General features: G+C 38.8%; 1 protein-coding gene across 1 annotated transcript in view; it reads right to left on the bottom strand.

Moving 5' to 3' along the window:
* dnah9l (dynein, axonemal, heavy polypeptide 9 like) overlaps positions 1-19,432 on the bottom strand; it is a 38,061-nt gene extending 18,629 nt beyond the window's left edge. The window contains exons 1-48 of the mRNA XM_016553068.1: positions 19,397-19,432; positions 19,092-19,264; positions 18,748-18,970; positions 17,210-17,539; positions 16,781-17,035; positions 16,296-16,465; positions 15,892-16,114; positions 15,697-15,813; positions 15,365-15,451; positions 15,089-15,247; positions 14,123-14,206; positions 13,763-13,921; positions 13,351-13,473; positions 13,150-13,272; positions 12,436-12,660; positions 12,267-12,358; positions 11,983-12,109; positions 11,711-11,875; positions 11,494-11,619; positions 10,467-10,574; positions 10,255-10,386; positions 10,002-10,162; positions 9,766-9,922; positions 9,521-9,666; positions 8,673-8,789; positions 8,417-8,555; positions 8,219-8,311; positions 7,920-8,114; positions 7,730-7,807; positions 7,401-7,533; positions 6,398-6,525; positions 6,146-6,294; positions 5,909-6,059; positions 5,692-5,823; positions 5,383-5,556; positions 4,646-4,850; positions 4,388-4,553; positions 4,197-4,299; positions 3,357-3,596; positions 3,009-3,170; positions 2,721-2,914; positions 2,277-2,439; positions 2,038-2,161; positions 1,799-1,941; positions 1,543-1,704; positions 993-1,226; positions 528-674; positions 226-339 (exon numbers count right to left, since the gene is read on the bottom strand). Coding sequence (XP_016408554.1) covers positions 226-339; positions 528-674; positions 993-1,226; positions 1,543-1,704; positions 1,799-1,941; positions 2,038-2,161; positions 2,277-2,439; positions 2,721-2,914; positions 3,009-3,170; positions 3,357-3,596; positions 4,197-4,299; positions 4,388-4,553; positions 4,646-4,850; positions 5,383-5,556; positions 5,692-5,823; positions 5,909-6,059; positions 6,146-6,294; positions 6,398-6,525; positions 7,401-7,533; positions 7,730-7,807; positions 7,920-8,114; positions 8,219-8,311; positions 8,417-8,555; positions 8,673-8,789; positions 9,521-9,666; positions 9,766-9,922; positions 10,002-10,162; positions 10,255-10,386; positions 10,467-10,574; positions 11,494-11,619; positions 11,711-11,875; positions 11,983-12,109; positions 12,267-12,358; positions 12,436-12,660; positions 13,150-13,272; positions 13,351-13,473; positions 13,763-13,921; positions 14,123-14,206; positions 15,089-15,247; positions 15,365-15,451; positions 15,697-15,813; positions 15,892-16,114; positions 16,296-16,465; positions 16,781-17,035; positions 17,210-17,539; positions 18,748-18,970; positions 19,092-19,264; positions 19,397-19,432 — 7,347 coding nt within the window. The remainder of the gene's footprint in view (positions 1-225; positions 340-527; positions 675-992; positions 1,227-1,542; positions 1,705-1,798; positions 1,942-2,037; positions 2,162-2,276; positions 2,440-2,720; positions 2,915-3,008; positions 3,171-3,356; positions 3,597-4,196; positions 4,300-4,387; positions 4,554-4,645; positions 4,851-5,382; positions 5,557-5,691; positions 5,824-5,908; positions 6,060-6,145; positions 6,295-6,397; positions 6,526-7,400; positions 7,534-7,729; positions 7,808-7,919; positions 8,115-8,218; positions 8,312-8,416; positions 8,556-8,672; positions 8,790-9,520; positions 9,667-9,765; positions 9,923-10,001; positions 10,163-10,254; positions 10,387-10,466; positions 10,575-11,493; positions 11,620-11,710; positions 11,876-11,982; positions 12,110-12,266; positions 12,359-12,435; positions 12,661-13,149; positions 13,273-13,350; positions 13,474-13,762; positions 13,922-14,122; positions 14,207-15,088; positions 15,248-15,364; positions 15,452-15,696; positions 15,814-15,891; positions 16,115-16,295; positions 16,466-16,780; positions 17,036-17,209; positions 17,540-18,747; positions 18,971-19,091; positions 19,265-19,396) is intronic.
* Between the last annotated feature and the right edge of the window lie 4,583 nt (positions 19,433-24,015).

The following is a 24,015-nucleotide window of genomic DNA, read 5'->3' as shown; positions in this document are numbered from 1 at the left end:
TAGTTACTACCGTTTGGAAGTGGATTTATATGGAACCCTGTGTGTAGCTTTCAATGTGAGGTTGACCTGTGATGCAGTGGTTACTCTGGAAAAAAAACTAAACAAAACAAAGCAATTCTGCACATCAAAACAAAACACTTGATTCTGAGTTTGAGAATGGTTCAAAACAGGAGACAAAACACTTTATTGCAAGTACATGCATACAGCACACCCACAAATACACACCCTGTTGAGTGTGTTGAGTGCTGCATTAGCTGCCTGTAAAGCTGGTTCTGCTTTTGCCAGGTCTGCTTCAGTCCCCTGCTGCTGCTTGGTCACTTCTGCTTGGATCGCTTCTACCTGATATTGCAATCATTATTGTACACCTATTACAATCATTACGAGACATTTATGATGTCTTTTAACAGATACATTCACATAAATAGCAATTATTTTAAAAAAAATTTTTAAGTCATGTGACATTCTAATTCATAAGCATGTGTATGATTTTGTATATTTGGGTGGATATCTGCATGTGTGTGTCTCACTCTTTGCTCCTCTGCATCTGCTACACTCCTCTCCTGACTGAGTTTCTCACTCTGCTGGCCGATTTTAGCGATGAGAGCTTCAGTATCAATGTTTCTTTGTTGCAGCTCCACTTCCTGTGTGGCTAATTTAGCCTTTAGATCCTCCACCTGAAAAAGTGGTCCACATCAACTTTATTTAAATTTAAAAACCTGAAATATAAAATTGAAGATGTCTTTAAGCTCTAGGACTGAGAATATGGTGTAATAATTCAAATTAGATTGAACAATTTTAACGTTAATTGAAATTTTTGTAGCTCTGCAATGCATTCACGCTGCACAGGCAGCCTTGTTTATGCCAAAAGAACAGAGAAATCATTTCGCAGAAAGGGTAGATCACATTTTTATAGCTTCCAGTTTCTATAGTTACTACCGTTTGGAAGTGGATTTTTATGGAACCCTGTGTGTAGTTTTCAATGTGAGGTTGACCTGTGATGCAGTGGTCAGTAGTTTCTGCAGGCCGTTTTCCAGGCGTTCCATCTTTTGGCTCAGTTCTTTTCTTTTTGTCCCAAGCAAGTTGCCGTAAAGTTTCATGAACTCCAGGAAGCTCTTGGGTGTGGTGTAGTTGAAGCGTTTTTCATTCTGTTGATACTTTATGCTGACTTCATTCACACTAGTGTGAGCGAAAGAGATAAACTCACTGATGGACACTCTTACCACCGGCTAAGGAGAAGGAAAACATGTCGGGTTAATGAATTTGCACTACCGTTCCGAAGTTTAGAGTGCGAACGTTTTTTAATGTTTTAGAAATGCTCTAGAAACATTTCTTATTATTAACCATGTTAAAGTTTTGCTGCTTAACATTTTTGTAGAAACTGTAGTTTTTTTTCAGGATTCTTTTATGAATAAAGTTAAAATTAACAGCATTTATGTTAAAGAGAAATCTATTGTGAAATTATATAAATTGAATGCATCTTTGCAGAATTAAGGTATTCATTTAAAAAAACATATCCTCCTCACTGTCCCTAGTCTCTGTTACCTCCAGGCCAAAGATATTTTGTATAAAAGTGCTGCTGACAGACTGCAATGCATGCTGGGGCCAAGGATGGAACCAGTCAATGGCGGTGCAGTTCACAATAGCCGGAAACTTCCGTGCACGTGTACGAAGAGTGAAGCCAACCGGAGAGAAACACAGCACCACCTACAGTGCCGGAGAGGCATGACATCAGAGTGACATTTAAATTTTTATTCATAATATATACTTAGGATGCAGTTTTCTAAATAAGGAAACCGACCTTAAGCTGTCTGCGTATCCGATCAATGAAGAAATTCCAGCAGTTTTCACGTGTGTCCAGCAGACCAAGCGCCCTCAACTCCACTCGAACAGAGGTGACAATCATATCAACCTCTTCCTCACTGAATAGGTCAGGTATATCTCCTACACACACACATATATGCACACAAAAAAAATTAGAGCTACTGACAGGAATGTGAGGAAGGAGAAGGAAATGTGAGAGGAGTTTGCAATGTGTACCAGATGCTAGCATGTCGTTGATCAGCACCAGGAATCTTTCATCAGGAATCTGGGCATCTGTGTGCAGGAAGACGGTGCCAATATTCTTCACTCCCACCTTTATGTACAGTGCAGCGATATCACTCTACAAAGAAAGAAGAAAAGGTTGGAAGTAGAAGGGAAAACTTTTCACGATATTTCATATTAAGCTTCAAATAAAAAGAGATCATTGAAATTCAGTGTGTGTGTGGGTGTATTACCCTCAGGTCGCTGATGCCATAACCCTTTCTCAGTGTGATCTGAAATACTTCCAGGACGCTGAGAAAAGCAGCCAACCGACACAGACTCTGTTTCCCGCTACCACCTACTCCAATCAGCAAGGCATTCCCCACAGGAGACTCAAGAATACGACTTATCCTACAGCTACACACCAACACACACGCACACCAATAAGGCTTCAGTTGCAGCACTTTCCACAAACAGGGTGCAAAGTAAATTTAAAAATGAAATTTCTCAACAAAGGAGGTGCGTAACCTTCAGAATTCATGTTTTTTGATTGTCAACATCAGGAAGACAAAGTAAATTTTATATGAGCTGTTTTATGTATTATTTATTTAATATAATGTATGTAAATTCTGTTAAATAAAAACCCTGGGTTTTAAAACCCTGAATTATGTGATTTTGTTATTTTCTAGCCAGCTTACATGTGTTGCATGGCTTCTTCAAACAGCACCAGGTTCATGTCAGAGTACAGCTCATTGTAGTGCTCAAGAGCATCCATCAGGGTCTTCTGAAGCTTCTCCAGGTCAGTCACCTGTGCGTAACGTGGCTCACCCACACCGTGAGCGAAATGGGAGTAGATCAATGGCTGGTTGATAAAAATAGACTCATCTATACCCTACAAAGAGAAAAAGAAAGCAAAAGATTACTTTTGATAAATGGTCTTCCAGTTCACTGGAGGCCCCAACAGGTTTTTGAGAAGTTATGCTCACTTCAAAGTATCTTTTGCCTGTGTCTAGCAGAATCTTGTTGAACAGCTCTACGTCTTTCTCCTCCATCAGTTTGTCTGAATACACACGAGAAGACTCATGCAGCCATAGGTGAACTAGGTCTATAGGGTACCGCACTTGCTCTGGCAGAGCGAAGAGAATTCCCTACACACACACAAAACATAAGAACACAGAAAACAGCATGTCAACACTAATCTGTATAAAGTGACTGAACTACCAGCAGTGTAATATATACAGTGGCATAACTAGGTCACTGTATTCATACATATGTCCATAGTACTCAGTAACTGCATAAATGCACACACTTTAATCTGTTCCATAGACACATACCTGGAAGATGTTTGAAATGTCTCTGAGGTTGAAAATGTAGTGGAACCGAATGGCTGTGGGAAGGAAGTTCTGGCTCATTTTCTGATGCAGGCAGATGGCAGCCTGGACCAGTGTGTTGGTCATGCGACTAACACCAAAACTGTAGCCAACCTGCTGGAAATGACCACTCAGAATGCTGCTGTATATAGTGCTCAGAGCCTCCGCGCCAGGGAAATGTACAGCAAACACTGAGAAATGCCTCTGTCAGTGGAAAGAATAAAGAGAGAAAGAAGTGTGGAATGTAAAACCATGTGTGTATTTGAACAGGACTTTTCTTTGTTTGGTAAACACCAGTTAAATTGTAAGGCAGGCTAACTCTCCTTCCAGGTCGGACATGATGGTTTTTATAGTTACCTATAGTCTACCTTTCTGTATTGTGCTGGACTTGACTGCAGCCTTCAACACTGTGAACTCCCAAATATTCCTTTATCAACTAACCACCAGAGTGCCTCAGGGTTCAGTGCTTGGCCTTCTCATTCTTGCAATATACACAACATTACTGGGGTCTACCATCAGGCACAGCATTTTATTACCACTGCTACACTGATAGATCATCACAGTACCATTCAGGTCAGCCAGAAAACAGGAAGTATTGTTTGATAACCAGTTGAACTTTACAGACCACATAATAAAATCAAACCCCTCCTATTTGAGAATCTTTTTCACTAGGCTCTTTTCATGTCTACACTTGATACTAAACTGGATATGAATTGGTTGTTATAATTACATCTAGTCAAAGGTGAAATATTGCTATGGTTACTTTTAGATGAGGGCTGGATATGTATGGGTTGTTATGGTTACCTGTAGTCGAGGATTAACTGAGAAGCTTCCCGCTGTTGGGTTCATGCAGGTGATGTACTGACAGTTATGAATCTCCTTGAGTACTAGTCTCTGACGGTCATACCTACAAAATACAAACATTTAAGTTAATCAAAACATTTAAAAATATGACTGATTCATATACAGGCATTGATGCGCATGTTTTCTCATACCAGTGGGAGTAGTCCAGGTGCTGTCTGATAAGGGTATGAGGCTGAACGGTGCCATAAGCATCTACCTCAGGCATGTTCATGTCATCCACAAAGTAGATGAGTTTTTTAGTGCCAGGAGGAGCAAAATTCCGGCCTGCCTTCTTCTCCAGGGGCTTCTCCAGCACACCTACAATTAAACAACCAGAATGGAAATAATGCTTGTTGGTGTTTGTGAGAGTATACAGTGTGCCCATAAACAGCTTCCATTATCTCACTCACGTTGTAACATGGCTGAGGTCGTGTAGTAATTGAAAGGTACTTTCGCGACCATGAATTCCTCTTTGAGTTTGGCAATCTTATCCCAGACCAGGATAGTTTTCCCTACACCAGCATTTCCTACCAACATCACTGGTTTCCCCTTCTGCAGAAGTAACTCAATGAAGTATGTCAGGCAGATTGTCTCTGCCGAGTGAACCAATACCGTCTGTACACATGGACAAAATGTCAAAAGGACAAAATGTTTACTATGTAACAGTTAAGCGAAAGAAGCAAATCTTTACAGTTCTTTGATTATTTCTAGGTTTACCTTAAAAATATCTTAAGTCATTAACATCAATAACATGATGCAGAAACACTGATGAAAAACAAAACATCTGAGGTCGCTGTGACTTTAAAGGCCTGTTCACAACAAGAAAAATAACTATGAACATAAAGTTTTTAAAAAATCATCTTAACTAAAAGATTAGTTGAGTCCACACCAAAATTATAATGATAATGACAAAGGAACGATATCACTGGAATAATATCCAATGAAAAGACACTGATAGGCAATCAAAAGCCTTCCTACTACTAAGTTATAGTTATCACTCTTGGAGAGAATGGGCCTTAAAGGGATAAAAGTACATTTTTGGTTGAACTATAAGATTTTTCAAGAAGTCAAACTCTGATAAATTGTTTTATGAAAACAATATATAATACAGACACATACTGCATTTTGTGCTTGTTTCAAAACTGACCTGCAAAGGGATGTCAGGTTCCAGCTCAAAGGGAGGTGTGCGTTCACTCCACGGAGTGAACCGTTTGGTGTTTGGGTCGATGTAGTAATCAAACACTGAACCCTGAGAGGGAAACTTCACGGCTCTCATCTCCTTACACCACCAACGACTGAACTCTGAACGATAGTCTATTAGCTGACAAGAAAAAATGAAGAAACAAAAAAATGAAGAAACAAAAAATAGAGAGAGAGAGAGAGAGACTCACAAAGTGAAGATCACATTAGATATGTGACTTATAGTAAACATGGTACATTAATTTTCAGTACTAACATGGTCCTGAAATAGTGCCCCTCCAAAGGCCCAGACACATGCAAACACAAAGTAGAGCTCGTAGAGCTCACGGGGAGAGTCCGGAGGGGTGTTTTCTTCGGTTAGCAAGCAGTCCAGCAGACAACACAGCGTCTAATACACCCAAAGAACACCCATACTTTAAAGTTTCAGAAAAGTTTGCTATACAAAAATGTGTGCTGGATTGTGTGTCTCTTACCTGTACCATGCTTGTCTCAGGTATAGGTGTGATTGTCTTAAGGTTGCATCTGACCTGCTCCAGACAGTAGGGAACATACTTATCAAACAATATCGTGAGATTTGCTCGCTCAGATTGGGCCTGACGGGTGTCTATCCAGCTTGTCACATACCTGTCAATCAAAATGTGGGGTTGAGTGACACAAACACAAATTGCAGTGTTCAGTATAATATCAGTGAGGTGCATACTGTCACTTACAAACTCCAGCCCAGATCCTGAGGATTCACGTAAAGAATTCCAGCCCTAGATACTGTAGCCGGGGTTGCAGCCTTCAGGTGGCTGATCTCAAACAGTAAACGCATGGAGGGGGTCAGTGATACCCGCTCATTACTGGCCAAGGTAAGCACCTAATATATACAAACATCACATACACACATTAATTTAAACAATTGCACAGTATTTACATGTATTATTTACACGGGCGTTATTGTTTTATATCATGATGACCACCTTATTATCATCCATGACAGTGTTAAGTGATTCAATCCACATGGGGTCGATGTCTCCATCTAGAACAATCCACTTCGGCCCATCATGGGATATAGCAGAGAGTTCTCTCATAGTGGAAGAAAACAGACCTACAACACCCAAAGAACTGCAGTCACACAAAAACCATCTTGCACATTTTTATACACACATAAAATGGCAAAAAAAAATTGAACACTTAATCTACAAATAAAGTATTATTGTCATTGCATTAGACAACAAAATATCTTATCATTGACCTACTGCTCTTAAATTAAGCTCCTGTAATTATACACTACTGTTCAAATGTTTTTTGTTAAAAACAGTAATATTGTGAAATATTATAATTTAAACAACTTTTCTATTTTAATATGCTTTAAAATGCCATTTATTTCTGTGATACCAAAGTTGAATTTTCAGCATCATTACTCCAGTTTTCAGTGTCACGTGATCCTTGAGAAATAATTCTAATATGCTGATTTGCTGCTCATTAAACATTTCTTATCAGTTGTTCTGCTTAATATTTTTATGAAAACTGTTATACATTTTTCATGATTCTATGATGAATAGAAAGTTCAAAAGAACAGCATGTAATTGAAATAATAAATATTTTGTAACATTATAAATGTCTTTTTTTCACTTTTGAACAATTTAATGACTTGTTGCTGAATAAAAGTATTAATCTTAATGACCCCAAACCTTTCAAAGGTAGTTCAATCACCCCATCACCAAACTTAGCATTTATATAAAATGTTTAGATTCAAATTAAAATCATATATTGTGCCTTTATGAATCAAAGGTCCCAACCATGTAGTTTATTTTAGATCTTGATGAGACACGTTTTCTCATAGCAATAGACAAACACAACACACACTCAAAAGTAGAGTGAAACAACTGCACATAAACGCAAACACACCACAGCTGACAGCTGTCTACAGCGATGAACCTGAAGCGAAACACTTCAATAAACACACACACCCACACATACCGTCTTTCCACTCCCGTGTAGCTGGGTGCAGGAAGCCAAACAGCTCATCAGTGGTGACAGCTTTAGGGTTGATATCAGTCCAGATGGGCTTCAGTTTCATGTTAGAGTAGGTCTTATGCAGCGTCTTTAGAATCTGACCCACAAACAACCAAATAAGTCATAAATAATTAGTTTACTGAAACAGCAACATGATCCACTAAACACATTTGAGCTGGCTAACAGTCTCTTTGAATATCATGCATTGTGTAAGAAAAAAAACAACAAGCAGCAGCAAATACATAGAACAAGTTATAAACTCAAGAGGTCATCAAAACCTTAAATGAACTGACCTGACTTTTTCCTGTTCCAGGTCCGCCCACAACAAAAACAGAGTGTCTCACTGCCAACAGCTCCTCCAGCTGGGTCACCTGAGAGAGGAAGAAGAGATAAGAAACAGAGAAGTTGTGCAAGTAATGGGGATCTATATCCAAAAACATGAAATGTCAAAACATTTGAACATTTCTCACATACAACACACACCTTGAGTATGAAGTTCTCCTCTGGCTGCAGGTGAAGTTCAGCGACCGACCGGCGCACATTCTGTTCAAGCTCTTGGTCTCTTTTGCGTGGGATGTCCAGAAGAGGAAAGAGATCACTTATCAGGCCCAAGAATATGGGCACGTCACTTGTCACAACCTTCGGCAGATTAAAGTCTCGTAGAGCACGCATTAACACCTGAAAAACACACATACACCACATTACATTAAACTGAGTATGTTTTAAATATAAAAAGCGACAAACGAAATACATCACATCTAATCTACCAGTCTAATGAGCACCTGCTCTTCAGGTCGGCTCCTGTCCTCCCTCTTCAGTGAGCCAGCAACAACCAAGACCGACTTTATGGCCCTCAAGCCCCAGTCATAATGATCCTACAAGAAACAATGATCTTGTTTGAAAGATCACCCAATACAGTGGTCTAAAATACTCAAGAGCATTAGGTGTGTTTATGTATGAATGTGTGTGAGTGTGGGTACCTGTTTGGAAAGCAGCTCTTTGCAGAGTGTATAGAGGCTGATGAACTTGCGTGCGAGCAAACGTGCCTCTAAAAAACCTTCGGCCACCAACATGATCTCACAGATCAACTCGTAATCAGGAATCACCATTGCACATGGCCTGACACACGGAGACAGATCTCATGTTCACAAAGATCTATTTTTCACACATGAACATCTGAAATTCCAATATTATTGTCTATTTTCATTCAGTTCAAAGCAAAACCAGAGACTGAACCTGAAAAGTGCTTTAAGGTTCTCTGGTAGTTCAGTTCTCCCGGCATATCCAGGGTTCAGAGTGATGAAGATCCCAACTGTTGGCCTCAACTCAATCTCCTCCCCCAGGAAGTGAAACCTGATAAATGGAATGGAATGGTATGATATGGTACAGAATGGAATGGAATGAGATGTTGTAAGATGGAATGGAAAGGAATGGCATGGAATAGAATGGAATGGAAAAGTGTGAGATGTGTGAGACAGTAAGATTTGATCTAACAGGGTGAGACGAAATGATGGGATGGAACAGGATTGGATAGAAGGGATACAGATTGGAATGTAAAAGAATAGAACGTTATAGAACAAGACATGGTACAACTAGATGGTTTGGAATGCCGTGAGATGGAATTTGTATGAAACTGTATGGAAAACAATAGAATGAGATTTGAAAGGATGGGGAGAATTTGAAAGGGACAGGACAAGATCGGATGGGAAAGAGATGTGATAAAACGTAACATTATGGAACAAAACAGGATTGTGAGATAGTGAGATAGATGTGAGATAGACCGGAATAGAATACGATAAGGGATGGCACGGTATAGGATGAAAAAGTATGAGACAGAAGAATATTTGAGATGATGGGAATATGATGGGGGAGATGGAAAGGAACAGAAGGGATACAGGAATGGAGTAAATACATGATGGAACATGACACAACTGAATGGTGTGGAATGGTGTGAGATGGAATTTGTATGGAACTGTATGGAAAACAATAGAATGTGAGAGAATGGTTTGAGATGGAACTGAGGTGGGAAAGAGATGTGCTAGAACAAAACATTAGAGAACAGGAAATTGTGAGATGGACTTGACCTTTGTTTCTTATTGCGGACTGCATCCTGAATGGTTTTCACCTGCACAGCGACCACAGACAGAACCTCCACTGCAATCCTGTTAAACTCATCAAAACAACCCCACACTCCTGTTTGGGCCAACCCTTTATAGATATTACCTATGGACTGAAATAGAGAGGAAGAAAGAGAAAGAAAGAAATGCATTAAGTAAAGAGAGGTGTGCGAATACTGTTCCTCAGGCCGATGTATTGTGTTCTGCAAAACCTTGTAGTCCATTTGCTCTGAGCAGTTGAACACATAGACCATGATGCCGAGTGATCGGCCTAGGTCTTTGGTGGTTTCTGTCTTGCCAGTTCCAGCCGGACCAGAAGTGGCGCCACTCATGGTGAGGTGCAGAGACTGAGTCAGAGTGATGTAACATCTGCCAGGTACAATAATCAGCATAGTCAATTAACGACAGTAGCTGACAAATCTGATCAGTAACTATGTGTGATACTGACCGGTCAGTGAGTGGTGTTATGACCAGTCTGTTGGTATTCCCTAGATACTCGTATGAGAACTGAAACTGTGCATCACAGATGTTGATGTAACAGTGCTTCTGTTTCTCATCCCATCGATGCCGTAACTGTGAAAGCCACGCAAACGCCTGTCCACTGGTGACCTAGGACACAGGACATTATGATTTTATCGTATTTCTTCTTTCCAAACGCCTATTTAAAACTACACCGAACACCGAGTTACTGGTTTTATTACCTTCTGAGATATGAGTTTAGCAACTACATCACGAGCGTGGACATCAATAGTGCAGATGGTCATGATCTTCTGTCGGTCTCCAGGGGTGAGGTCGCCCAGTAGCATGTTTATCAGAGAATTCAGCTGACTGATCTAAAGTCAGTCACAAACAAGTCATTTTCTCAGATATCAACATAAATGACATTAGTTAGTGCTTTTGTATTTTCATTTACCTGTTTTCGGTTGTAGTCTTTCAAGGCAGTCTCAAAACCCTCCTCCACCCTCTCAAAGGCAATGCCCACATCTGTTGCCCACCAAATTTGACTGCCAGTCAGTGCTACCTGAGAACCAAACATATACAAATGGACAAATGTTTGAAATGAATCTTAAACTGCCCTGATATAACATGATTGTTTTATGTTAATCCAACCTTTAATCAGTGATCTAAAATCAATGTTCTTTATATGATTGTTTTCATATGACAAGAATAAAGTTGTAAAGAATTTAAATTCTGATTGTGATTCATTTTACTGATATTTTAATGAATGGTTTTAAATGGTTCAGTTAATGGTTCTTGTAGTATTTCAGAAAGGAAGAAATTCAATAATTAGTGCATTAACTTTCCTCCGCAGAATACAGAGAAAAACAGAACAGATATCCAATAAATGTAACGGAAATCCCCCCAAAAAATTGTATTTAACTTTTTCCTTTTCTTCATTTTCCAGTATGACGAAAGTATTAACTTGCAGTTAAGTGACTGAGTCAGATACATTTATAAACTGCTATGATTCACCCATAAGTGATCCCCTAAAAAGAAGCTACTCAGTAAAAGTCAATCATTTGGGAATCTAACCACAATGGTTGGACTGTATGTTTTTTATTCACTAAAACTAACCAATTCATAAGAGTCATTCGTTTTGGAATTACACTACACTGATGCAGAAATATATTTCATCTTGTACAAACAGTATTTTAGTACAGTGTTCCATCCATATCTGTGGAAATCATGCCATTCTGGCATTTTTAAAAACAAACTGATTGCAAAAGACACCTCAACCTTACAAATCATCTTTTATTTGATTGCTCATACACTTGATTTACTATAATTATTTTTGTGTTTTTCATTTTTAACATTAGATAGCAAGTGTATGATTAGGTTTAAGTGAAGCTTCCGCTGAAAAGGGTGAGTTCAAAACTGTTAAAGTTTACCTCAAAGCACTCAAGTCTGTGAAACACTAACTAAAATGGAGCCAAACACACCTGCGCTGGGTGGTCAAAGAGCCACTGCTCTCGTGGCTTGTCTTCATACGCTGCCACAGCTTCAGAGATCTCCTGGCGAACAGTGGAACACATGGCCTTCTCCAGAGCATTCAGCCAACACTCGGCCTGTTACATGACAGACAGCAGACAGACACAATGTTTCTCAAACACAGCATTGAAAGATGAAATGTTGTGTGTGTGTGTCATTGTGTCTCACCTGTCCCTCACACACACAGGGCTGTGAGAAGGGCACATACTCTCCCTCTCTACTGTACATTCCTAAGGCAACAGGTGTTTTGGGATCCAATCCTCCATTATCTTCCTCTTCTTTAAAGCTGAGATCAGCCAGATTGTCAAAGAGCTTCAGCAAGTGTCGAGTCACCTGTGCATTATACACACAAACGAATTAACACAAACATTCTTTAAAAGGTAAACACACATAGAGGACTTTTATTTTGTACCAATGCAGTGTATTAATATAACAGCAACCTCTCTGGGCTGAGTTCCCTTAGAAACTATTTCCAGCAAATCACTAGCTGAGACGAAGTAAAAGCGTGGAAATGTCAAACGCTTTGTCTCCAAATACTCAGCCAGAGCCTTCTCGCACACTGACAATCTGCAATACACATATACAGACACATGCAAATATAATTCTTCATGTTTTACAATAATCTTTTATGGTGGAGTATTAAAAGTCATTCACACTGACAGTTGTTTGCAATGGCAAAGCATCCAAAAGTTAATGTTCAATGAGAGCTTAACATACACATTACCTTTGCTGAAGAGTCTCAAGTTGCTCCAAGAAGCCTGGCTGGTTAGCGACTTTTATCACATTATCAGTCTCCACGACACTGGTCATTAAACTCTGAAACAACATTCTGTGTTAAAACATTTATCTCCCTGGCAATTACTTATCTCCCTGCATGTTCTCTGTCACAATACCTGGAAGTCCTGATGGATGCCCTGAAACCGCTCTGCATCGTGGGCCAGCTGGTTCCGGATGTCCTCAGAGTTGGTAAAAATGCTCTGGAGGTGAGCCCAGGTGCGCTGAACCGCCAACCATGTGCCAATGACCAGATCAGCTACCACCAGCTTCCGCTGCCAGCCGCTCACCTCCACCATGAAATACTCCACATACTTACTCATGAGAATATTCTGCAACTGAACCTGAGAAACACACACAACTGAATTTAACAGAATTTACCTGAACTGAGCCAAACTGAGCTGACTGGAACTGCACTACATTGATATGACTTTAACGAATCAGAACCACACCAAACTGATCTGATTTGAATTTGACTGAACTAAACTGATCAGAACTGAACCTAACAGACCAGATCCGATCCGATTATAATCAAACCAAACTGAACTGATCTGAATGGAACTTAAATGAACTGATCGAGCCAAACTGAACTGATTGGAACTAGACTGATCTGAACTGATCATAACCAAACATAACTGATTCAAACTGAACTAAATTGAATTGAGATAAACTGATCAGAACTGAATTGAATCAAACTAATTGGAATTAGAATTAGACTGATTTAAGCTGATCCTAACCAAACTAAATTGTAAACAGAACCTAACTAGCCTGAATAAAATGAACGTATATTTAAGCTGAACTGATTGGAACTGATTTCTGCTAAACCCAGCTACCTGGTTGTCCTCCAGGGTTTCAATGAGGTTTTCATCAGCCTTGAGCAGAGGTGTTCCAGTACTTGTGTGTGTCTCATAAGACAGAGACATCATGGACCATGTCTGCTTGATCTCACCCAGAATCTGCACACACAACATTTTATTGTGACCTGAAATGCCTCAGAGAGTTTCTCAGAAATGCTTTCAATCTCCTTCCTGTACCTTCTCAATTCCCATCTCTTTAACTGCTTTGTCCACAATGTTCTTCACTTCCTCCTCCACACGGTGGAGCTGCAGCTCTAAGAGATCACCAAGTGTGGCGTTCTCATCCATCACAAAACTCACCTACAAGGACAAAAAGAGGGATATTCCTCTATTCCTCTATTGCCATCTCTTTAACTGCTTTGTCCACAATGTTCTTCACTTCCTCCTCCACACGGTGGAGCTGCAGCTCTAAGAGATCACCAAGTGTGGCGTTCTCATCCATCACAAAACTCACCTACAAGGACAAAAAGAGGGATTCCTCTATTATTTTTCTTTATCACTCAGCTGATATTTATTAGTCAACCGTTTTGTTCTTTCTAAAGAGCAAGCAATGTTAGGTTATGGTTGTGCTGTGCTGGTTTCTGTTTACCCCTGTTGTGCGCATGAGCTGTTGCCAGTGTCGTTCTCTGACAGCAGAGTTTTGAAGTTCGTTAACAGCTCTCAGTGATGTCAACAAATTCTTAACGATGGATTCCAGACCGTTGTAGACATCCCACGCACGCACCTCTTTGTCCAGAGTCTTCATCTCCTACACATACACACAAATATACAGGCACTCCGATTCTATGATAATTCGTCACAAAGCAACGATAAACATACATTTACAAGGCCCCATTTAATTTATTTTGACTGATATTTGTCATAAACTTCATCCAATGACTGCATTCCATTCGCATTGTGTGCATATGGTGAACGTTGAAGAAAGACAATTTTAGTATTTAAACTGTACCTTAGCAAACCTTCTGAGCTCCATATCCATCTGTTCCACATTGATCTCCTTCCATGGAGTCTTAGTCCAGTCTGAGATGCTGGACTACATCACCCATCATTCCCAAGAGGATGCCAACCAGAGGAGAACATTGGGACAAAATTTTAGAAAGACCATGACTAACTTCAAATGACTTTTTCTGTATGTGTGCAAGTTGGTTATTAGGAGAACTTTGTGCTGTAGATCCTTTGTGTAGTAAAGATTACCTTAACAAACATAACCATATCCCAGACTGCTTTAACCAGGATGATGTCTGACCGACACTGTCGAAGTTGTTTGTAGTCAGGGAAACTGACTTCGAACAGATTGGCTGTTTGTTGAAGCTTAGACATCTCATTCTCTAAATGAGCCACTGCACGATTCGTCTACACACAAACACAGATACAAACAAAGATATTTTGAAAGGTTTTATGTCCACCTGAAACCAGCCACAGAATACTCTCTTCTCCTCTAACATGCATACCTTCTCGTAAAGATCCTCAAACTCACTGATCTAATGAGAAATCAGTGAGAGAGAAAAAAAAAAGTGAGAAATTATAGTAGATCCAGTGGCCTTTGCATACTTGTGTAATTTGTTACGCAAAGAAAATTAGGTATTTTCCCATTTTCGTCTCACATTTTAAAAAAAGGGTCATTGAGAGATTAAATATATAAAGTCAAATTGTCAAAAAGTTATGAAGAAATATTAACTAATTCGTAAAGTCAAAATATTTTTTTATTCTGAGATGAAAACAGGCTTCTATAAGTGTCATGTATTTAAATCCCACTACATCACCCATCATTCCCAAGAGGATGCCAACCAGAGGAGAACATTGGGACAAAATTTTAGAAAGACCAAGACTAACTTCAGATTACTTTTTCTGTATGTGTGCAAGTTGGTTATTAGGAGAACTTTGTGCTGTAGATCCTTTGTGTAGTAAAGATTACCTTAACAAACATAACCATATCCCAGACTGCTTTAACCAGGATGATGTCTGACCGACACTGTCGAAGTTGTTTGTAGTCAGGGAAACTGACTTCGAACAGATTGGCTGTTTGTTGAAGCTTAGACATCTCATTCTCCAAATGAGCCACTGCACGATTCGTCTACACACAAACACAGATAAAAGACATTTATACATGCACATTTAAACAAAGAATGTAAGAATAAAACCTATTTAAAGCATGCATGCTCACTCAGACATAAAAGAATGGTGAGAGCACCTTGTCAATGAGTTTGTACGGCTCCTGCAGGCTGATGAAGAATATGGACTCAGTGCGGAACTGTTCCCTGAATTCATGCTGTTTAATCTAGGAAACAAACCACAGATGCTCAGCAACATCTCAACAATAGGATTTTTTCCCCACTGGCTTTGACATAAATTGGTCCTAAAACAAAAATAATACTTCCTTTATGCAACATTTTTATATATTTATAAATATTTAAGTTAAGCTTCAAAACTGGATTACTCATTGACGCAAGCTTAAAAAGTTTATCATGCTGATGATTTTGTGTACTTTTCTATTCACAGTTTTTACTGATTTCAGCCCCTCACCTCAAACTGAACACACTTCCTGCGGATGACAGCAACTTCATTGGCCTGGAGAGGAGCAACCTCATGTTTTACTGTAAATGCCACCTTCTTGAGATTCTTCCATTTCTCTGGCAAGGACTGTGAAACCACACGGGTATGTGAGGCGGTAGTGTGGACAGAAAAGTAGCAGAATCAGATGCATGTAAGTGAAGTTACCTCCAGCAGTATGTAAACATGCTCAGGTAGCTGTTGGTTGTAGGTTTTGAGCAGGTTCGAGGTGGCTTTGAGGGGTTTGAAATGCTGCTCTGTGCTCAGCTGTCGGTCTCTGATGGCCATCAGGTGGCCCATGATGTCCACCAGTTTGCCATAATCCCCATTGGTTACAGTCCTTGCCAACCCAATCTCTGTATCCTCAATAAATGATCCCAGCTCTTTAACACTGAGACAGAGAAAGATGTGATTAGTCATAGTCACGCTACATTCATATAATTGTTGTACTTGAAACATACATGATTTGCAATGCTTTGCACTAGTATGATTTAATGTGGAGGTTCTTTTGGGGAAATCGATAATAAAAACAATTTCTGTCAGTTGTAAGGCAATGTCTGAATAAATATTACCTTGCAATAACATGGTTCAGTAAGTGTTCCTTAAACATCCAGCTCCATTTCTTAATGATGTTCATCAAAGATATTTTGAAAGGTTTTATGTCCACCTGAAACCAGCCACAGAATACTCTCTTCTCCTCTAACATGCATACCTTCTCGTAAAGATCCTCAAACTCACTGATCTAATGAGAAATCAGTGAGAGAGAAAAAAAAAGTGAGAAATTATAGTAGATCCAGTGGCCTTTGCATACTTGTGTAATTTGTTACGCAAAGAAAATTAGGTATTTTCCCATTTTCGTCTCACATTTTAAAAAAAGGGTCATTGAGAGATTAAATATATAAAGTCAAATTGTCAAAAAGTTATAAAGAAATATTAACTAATTCGTAAAGTCAAAATATTTTTTTATTCTGAGATGAAAACAGGTTTCTATAAGTGTCATGTATTTAAATCCCAACAAAATATATATTTTAATATTAACTCGATGACTGGCAGATACCTGTTCTCTGAAGTTCTGCAGTTTGGGCGGATTCTTGGGCAGCTCATAATCTGCATAAAGCTCCGCCTCCTCAGCAGAGAGGGCGTGTCCATAGAGCAGAAACTGCCTCATGAACTCCACCCTGTCTCCGGTCCAGAGATAACGATAGGAATCAAAGGAATGTTGGAATTCTTTGACCTTAGCAATGGCCACACGTGCACGGTATCGCACCAGCTGAGCCAGCTCCACCAGCTCAGGTGTAGAATCTATATCAGACTAAGAAATAACAGACATGGTCAGACATAAGTCATGTCATAAAGAATAGTTTTAAATCTTTACAGAAATCACCAGATGGTTTATCAGACGACAGGCTTTACTGGCAAAACCAATCATTCTCTGATGAACTTGCTATAAATGTTCTAATTAACCATTCAACTAAAATGATCCTACCTTGTAAGTCTCAGACTGTTTGTTCTTAGCCACTCTTTTTATGAAAGAAGCCATTTTAAAAATATCTGACACCATCTGGTCGATGATATCATAGAAGTTTCCCTTCTTGGAGAAACTGAGCGAGGGGTGAAAGATCATGTCAGAGGTGAGGGTCAGCTGAACTTCAAAGAGGGGAGAAATGTGGAGCGCTAGGTCTGTGTTCTCAACTAAGTACTGCAAGGAACATCGAACAGCACTGCAGAACCCAGTAAGAATGCTTCTGTCCACATGTTCTGTGTAGCACTGCCAAGCCTCTGAGTCCAAATCAGCACCAAGCAGCTCAGCATTCTCCTGAAGAGCAAAGAAAGAAATCAAGTAAGAATCCGCTAGAAATAAAATTCCGCTAGAATAGATAACCTACAATTAAAAAAAATAATTAATGAATTAATGCATGAATTAATGTGAATTTCAGGTGTTCAGTTCCAGTGGGATTTTAATATAGATTTCGCCATTTTGTTTATATCATTTTTAAATATAGACAAAAGTAATCCATATGAATCCAGTCCATCCAGAAATCCATCATGAAGGCATTTTAACTTTAAACTGTCCTTTCCACACAAAATATCGGCCTATAATCCATAACAATACTTACTCCAGTAAAAAAGTCTGTCCTCTGTTGTCCTTTCACATCAAAATCCACTGACATGTATAAACCGTGCTTGATCTGTGCATATTTCTGATTCAGACGAGATGACTTTTCCACTGAAGAAAGCAATATTATGGACAGAGGACTCGTATTTTAGCCAGAAGCAACAGTTTGAAGATAAAAAACACCTTAATGATAGATTTGTTTGTTACAACCACATAGAATTTCCACTTCACAAGACATTAAATGATGGACTGGAGTCATGGGGATTACTTAAAGATTACCGTGATGTTTTTATCAATTGTTTGGATAATGCATGAATTAATGTGAATTTCAGGTGTTCAGTTCCAGTGGGATTTTAATATAGATTTCGCCATTTTGTTTATATCATTTTTAAATATAGACAAAAGTAATCCATATGAATCCAGTCCATCCAGAAATCCATCATGAAGGCATTTTAACTTTAAACTGTCCTTTCCACACAAAATATCGGCCTATAATCCATAACAATACTTACTCCAGTAAAAAAGTCTGTCCTCTGTTGTCCTTTCACATCAAAATCCACTGACATGTATAAACCGTGCTTGATCTGTGCATATTTCTGATTCAGACGAGATGACTTTTCCACTGAAGAAAGCAATATTATGGACAGAGGACTCGTATTTTAGCCAGAAGCAACAGTTTGAAGATAAAAAACAACTTAATGATAGATTTGTTTGTTACAACCACATAGAATTTCCACTTCACAAGACATTAAATGATGGACTGGAGTCATGGGGATTACTTGTAGATTACTGTGATGTTTTTATCAATTGTTTGGACTCTCATTCTGACGGCACCCATTCACTTCCCTGCTTCAGAGTTTTAAAATTTGTCCCTCTCAATGTGTTGAATCAAGCAGTGAAGCCAACACCTGCACAAGCTCATGTATCTTCTCTCCTGTGCGAGCGATGAGAGCATATTGTCGCTTGAAGTTCTCCTCTACATCGGTGAGGTTGAGCAGATTGCCACGCCGATTAGTCCTACGCGTAATGCAGGCAGAGTGACTGAAAACTCCCATCAGCCCCTGCAGTTTCTCCAAGTTAGCCTTGCTCTTCTGCACACGCTCCGATACACCACATACCAGATCACATGTGCTACAAGCACACAAAGAGTATACTGCATGTTAACATAAGCACCTTCCCATAGTAGACCAATAAGATTACAAATTTAGACTTTTTGGATTCGCTAACAACAATATGAGTATATATCTGTTACCTCTTAATGTAGTCAGCAAGGTTTTCATCACTCCACTGCAGTTCCTTTAACGCTGGCCTTAAGGTACACCTCACTTGCTCCAGCTCAGATTCTACCAAACGCAGCTCAACAGCCAGAATTGTGCTGTGTAGTTTATTATACCACTGAGTGATCTGGAACAGAGTACTTGTGTACTAAACACGCACATACAGATAGAGAGAGGAACAAAAGAAGGTTGAAAGGAGGGAATAAACAAAGCTAATTTCTTGGCACGGTGCAACTTGTTACTCAAACATAAAGGCACAGATGGCCACACGCAGTCTCACCATGTGAAGCCTTTCCCGTTTAGAGTACAGACTCATAGCAGCCTTGGGAATGCCGTGGTTCTTCAGAATTGCAAGATACTTCACTTCCCTCAAAACAGATGTCAACTAAAACATCAACATCATATAACAGTAAACAGTAAACACTAAAAGAAGTTAGCTAAATCTTTAACAAACATATTAAGCAATTTAACTAAGTAACTGACTGACTAGCTAACTAACTAAAGTTTTGATTTCGATTTCTTTATGAAGTTTTTGAATCATCAAAATTTTGGTGAAATGGACTTTCACTGAATGGACAAAAACCTCTCAGGTTGCAAAAAAATAAAAAAAATAAAATCTACATTCGTGTTTCAAAAATGAACAAAACGACATGAGGGTGAGTGATTGAAGATGGTCATTTTTGAGTTTTGAAATTTTGAGTTAAAAAAAAAGTAAAACATATACATGGATAAGTAACTGACTGACTAGCTAACTAACTAAAGTTTTGATTTCGATTTCTTTATGAAGTTTTTGAATCATCAAAATTTTGGTGAAATGGACTTTCACTGAATGGACAAAAACCTCTCAGGTTGCAAAAAAATAAAAATAATAAAATCTACATTCGTGTTTCAAAAATGAACAAAACGACATGAGGGTGAGTGATTGAAGATGGTCATTTTTGAGTTTTGAAATTTTGAGTTAAAAAAAAAGTAAAACATATACATGGATGACATGCATTTAATATTTTAGAAAACGGATTAATTTTACTCGATGCTGATTTTAATGCGAAAAGTCCAAATTAATCACCCCCAAGTCTCTATGACATTCTGGCCTCTAGTTAGCTCACTTAGCCAAATTTAAGAATAATAAAAGTAAAAGGGAAATCTACATTTAGTTAGATAAATATGTGAGTTTGTGCGTGTGTCTTACAGCAGGGTTAAAGTTCAAGCTGTACAGGCTGCTCTCCTCGTCCAATATCAGCAGTGGTTCATTCAGATGTGTGTGGCACACCTCATCCAATCCAACACTCCAATTAGCATAGACTTCCTCATCCATCTGATCCAGAACCTCCAATACACACTCACACACCTGCAACACCTGCTGTGCCTCAGGACTGTCTAACGGCCTAACACATACAGAATGCGGCAGACACTGTCAAAAATGGCACAAGAAGCAATATTTTGTGTATTTGTGTGAGTCTTATAATTATGTTGAGGAGAGCTTGTTTACATATGTGTAAACTGGCTTAGTTTACTACGGTTCGACAGGATCCGTTCTCTGAGTTCTTGGGACCATTTCAGGTTACCAGCAACGGCTGGCATGTTTTTACCAAGGATGGGATAGCCGCTCCTCATCTGCACCGAAACACAAACAAACAACAGCACAAAAGTCTGTAAGTATGCTTTTATCCAAAGCGCCTTGCTAAAGGGCATATTCTGACAAAACAAGATGTTAATTTTGAGTAACTTATATTTAAGACACAACATTAATAGTTACTTTATGTATTTTTGCTCTGCCAACGAAAATCTTTTTTAAAAAGTCGAGGCAGAATTAACCATTACATCTTCACATCATAATGTAGAGGTGTTTTGTTCTTGAATGAATCAGATAATTTGAATGAATAATTCAGTGACTACTTCATAAAGACAAGACAGTCGTTTATCGCCACCTACTGGCGAAACAATAATATCTTAAAACTAAGCTCTGACAGCCCTAAAAACTAGTGATGAGAGAAACGAAAAAGCTTCGAAAATTCTAAACTCCGAACCAATTGAACAAGCAATTTGAACCTTAGCAAATTGAACCTGAATCAATTGAGCTTAGCAAACTGACTCATTATTTCGAAGTGCTCGAAATACGGCAGACTGGCGACACCTGCTGGTCAAAACTCTGTAAATGCAGCTAGGATACGGTCCAAATATGTATAATGATGACTACTTTCACAAACCCATTGCAAATGTTTCATGAAAGTCTAATATAATAAAAACATAATTTAATGTCATTAAATATGTATTCTTTTAAGAACGTGCTTGTTTTGTGTGTTCTTAGGCAGGGATTGGCAAACTATGCCAATTAGAAACAATTAACTATCACTCTCCTTTTTATATTGCACATGCATTTGTATTAAAATACATTAACTTCAGTAAAACTTAACTTTTATTATAAAACTGACCAGCCAAATTATTTACTCGTTCATGGGTTCACCAAGCTGCAAACCAATAGAACACACTCCAAACACCATGATTCAAAAACAAAAAATTCATAAAGCTTTCAAAGCTTCATGAAGCAGGGTTTCAAATTCTAGTTTCCAAAAAAAAAATAAAAAATAAAATAAAAAAATCACAATTTGTAAAGTTGTACCATTTTTTTCCCCACAGACCCCCATCAACTCTTCATAAACCCTAATTTGAAAACCACCGCTTCATTCTCTAATTATTAGTCACACAAACCTTCTCCCTCTGGGTGTCCAGGATGCGCTGACAGAGATTGACCTCCTCCTGGAACATGACCAGCAGCTGAGAGTAGTTTGGAGCAAAAAGCTGGTGAACCCTCGGCCTCTCCAACAAAGTACCAAACATCTGCAGGAGCTACAAACACAGGCTTTCAATGTTAGAGGCTTAGAGACAGGATTTTCGCACACACTGAATTAAATAATGACAATAATAAACCTTGTGTTTTGCTGTCTGTTCATTCATTACTGAGCGTGTGTGTGTGTGTGTGCATGCAAGTGTGTGCATGATACCTTAAAAGCAGACTCTAGGCCTGGGGAGTGTTGGAAGGCCAAGTTTATTACTGTCCCCAGTCTCTGGTCAAAGTCTCTGTTCTGTTCCATGAATCGATTGTAGTCGCACACAAACTCCTAGAAAACACCAGGGAGAATGTGATTGTACAGTATATAAATGTTTGTGAATGTGAGCTCATATAGTCAAATATATGATTTTCTTTCCTTTTTTCCAAAAAAATTGGACTTATTTATTATGTGTAAATTATATTTTAAATATATATAAAATAGAAAACTTATTTAACATGGTAATAATATTTCATAATATTACTCTTTTTACTGTATTTTGGTACTTTCAAAAACAAAAGATCTTGGTTAAATAAAATCTTTGTAGTGTATATTCGTCGCAGATATGGTAAAACCTTCTTGTTGTAGTCGAGTGGGTCATATTTGCTCTCTCTAAGAGTTCTCCAGCTGTCCAGGAACTCATCATTCATGCTGTACACCATATCACTAAGAATCTTCCCTCGAGAGCCACCCAGCTCAATCCGTTCCAGCTTTAAAAAGTCCAGAGCTGAGGCAAACAGCTCCTGAAACAGGGACACACACACAGATTCGGCAGATTATTAGCAAAATGCTTAATAAACTGAACTAGTTAACTTTTTTTTTAATGGTTTGAAGGAAAAAAAAATACAGATTTTCACACTATATCTAATATAACCAAAGACCTACAACGTATGCAATAAAAAAAAAAGAAAAGACAAAGGAAATGACTGAAGCCAAGCCTAATCATTTTGTCCATACATTTTAATTTGAATTCTTAACAACAGATCATCACAAAACAACATTTCAGACTCTTTTCAGAAATTTGTTTCATTTTACAATCTTGTCATGCATGTTCCTTGTGCCAAACGTTTGGATTTGTTGTGAATAGGCCTCTAAAGCCAAGTTAAAGAAAGAAAAATACTAAATGATACACTCATCCGTTTTCAGTGGGGTTGGATTGTGTGCACACACCTCAATCATGCGCAGTCTCTCCATGATGCAATCAATGCGGTGAAACACAAGCTCAGAGGGAAAGTCCCAGGGTTTGACCATAAGTCCTGGTCGGTTGTAGGGCCCAGTGGGTGTCAGTTTGTCCTGGTGCTGCTGGAAACTGCGCTTGAATGCCCAAAACACCTGGATGGCCTTCCGAACCCGGTCCATACCCTCCTCTAACTCCATTTTGAAGAGTTCCTCGGGAATTAGATACACAGAGGCCTATAGAACCACATGCACACATTATACAAACTTTATGCAATCAATCAACCTAATTTAGATCATTTAAACAAATGAGCAAGCACACCTTGTCAATGAGTAGGTTGCAGAACTCTGTGAGTAGTGTGACGATGCGAGGTGGGCGGCAGTAGAAGTGAGAATGTGTCCAGATGAGAGCGAGTGTGTGAAAGAGAGCTGGGATCAGAGGCTCCAGATCAGTGAAGCTCCGCTCCTCGAATGCAGCTATGGGCCGCCGTAAGGTCCTCAAATGCAGGTCTATGTCCTCTGCCTCCATCACGGCTAGAAAATCATCGAGTTGACAGTTCATTTATTGTATATGACATTAGAACCTACAAGCTTTCACTTAACAGCCTAGATTTTAACTACTAGGCCACACTCAAATAAAAAGAATAAAAATATAATGCAGTTTACATCGAAATCATGTTAGAACGAGAGTGTGTCCACATTTCGGATGTGATTACCGTGGTTTACTTTTTGAATAATGTCGTAAAATGAAGCATAATAACTGCTTTTGATCCTCTGCAAAATTTCCAGCACCTGATCAACTTTTGGGTTCTGCAGCTGCACAAATAAACCAGAATTATACATTAAAAACATATAAAATTAGGTTGTGATAAATATATATATATATATATATATA

This window comes from Sinocyclocheilus rhinocerous, unplaced genomic scaffold (assembly GCF_001515625.1).
Source record: "Sinocyclocheilus rhinocerous isolate Xijiao unplaced genomic scaffold, SAMN03320098_v1.1 scaffold1247, whole genome shotgun sequence".
Taxonomy (NCBI): domain Eukaryota; kingdom Metazoa; phylum Chordata; class Actinopteri; order Cypriniformes; family Cyprinidae; genus Sinocyclocheilus; species Sinocyclocheilus rhinocerous.
The sequence above is the reverse complement of the archived record's forward strand: the minus strand, read 5'-3'. Positions and strand labels throughout refer to the sequence as shown.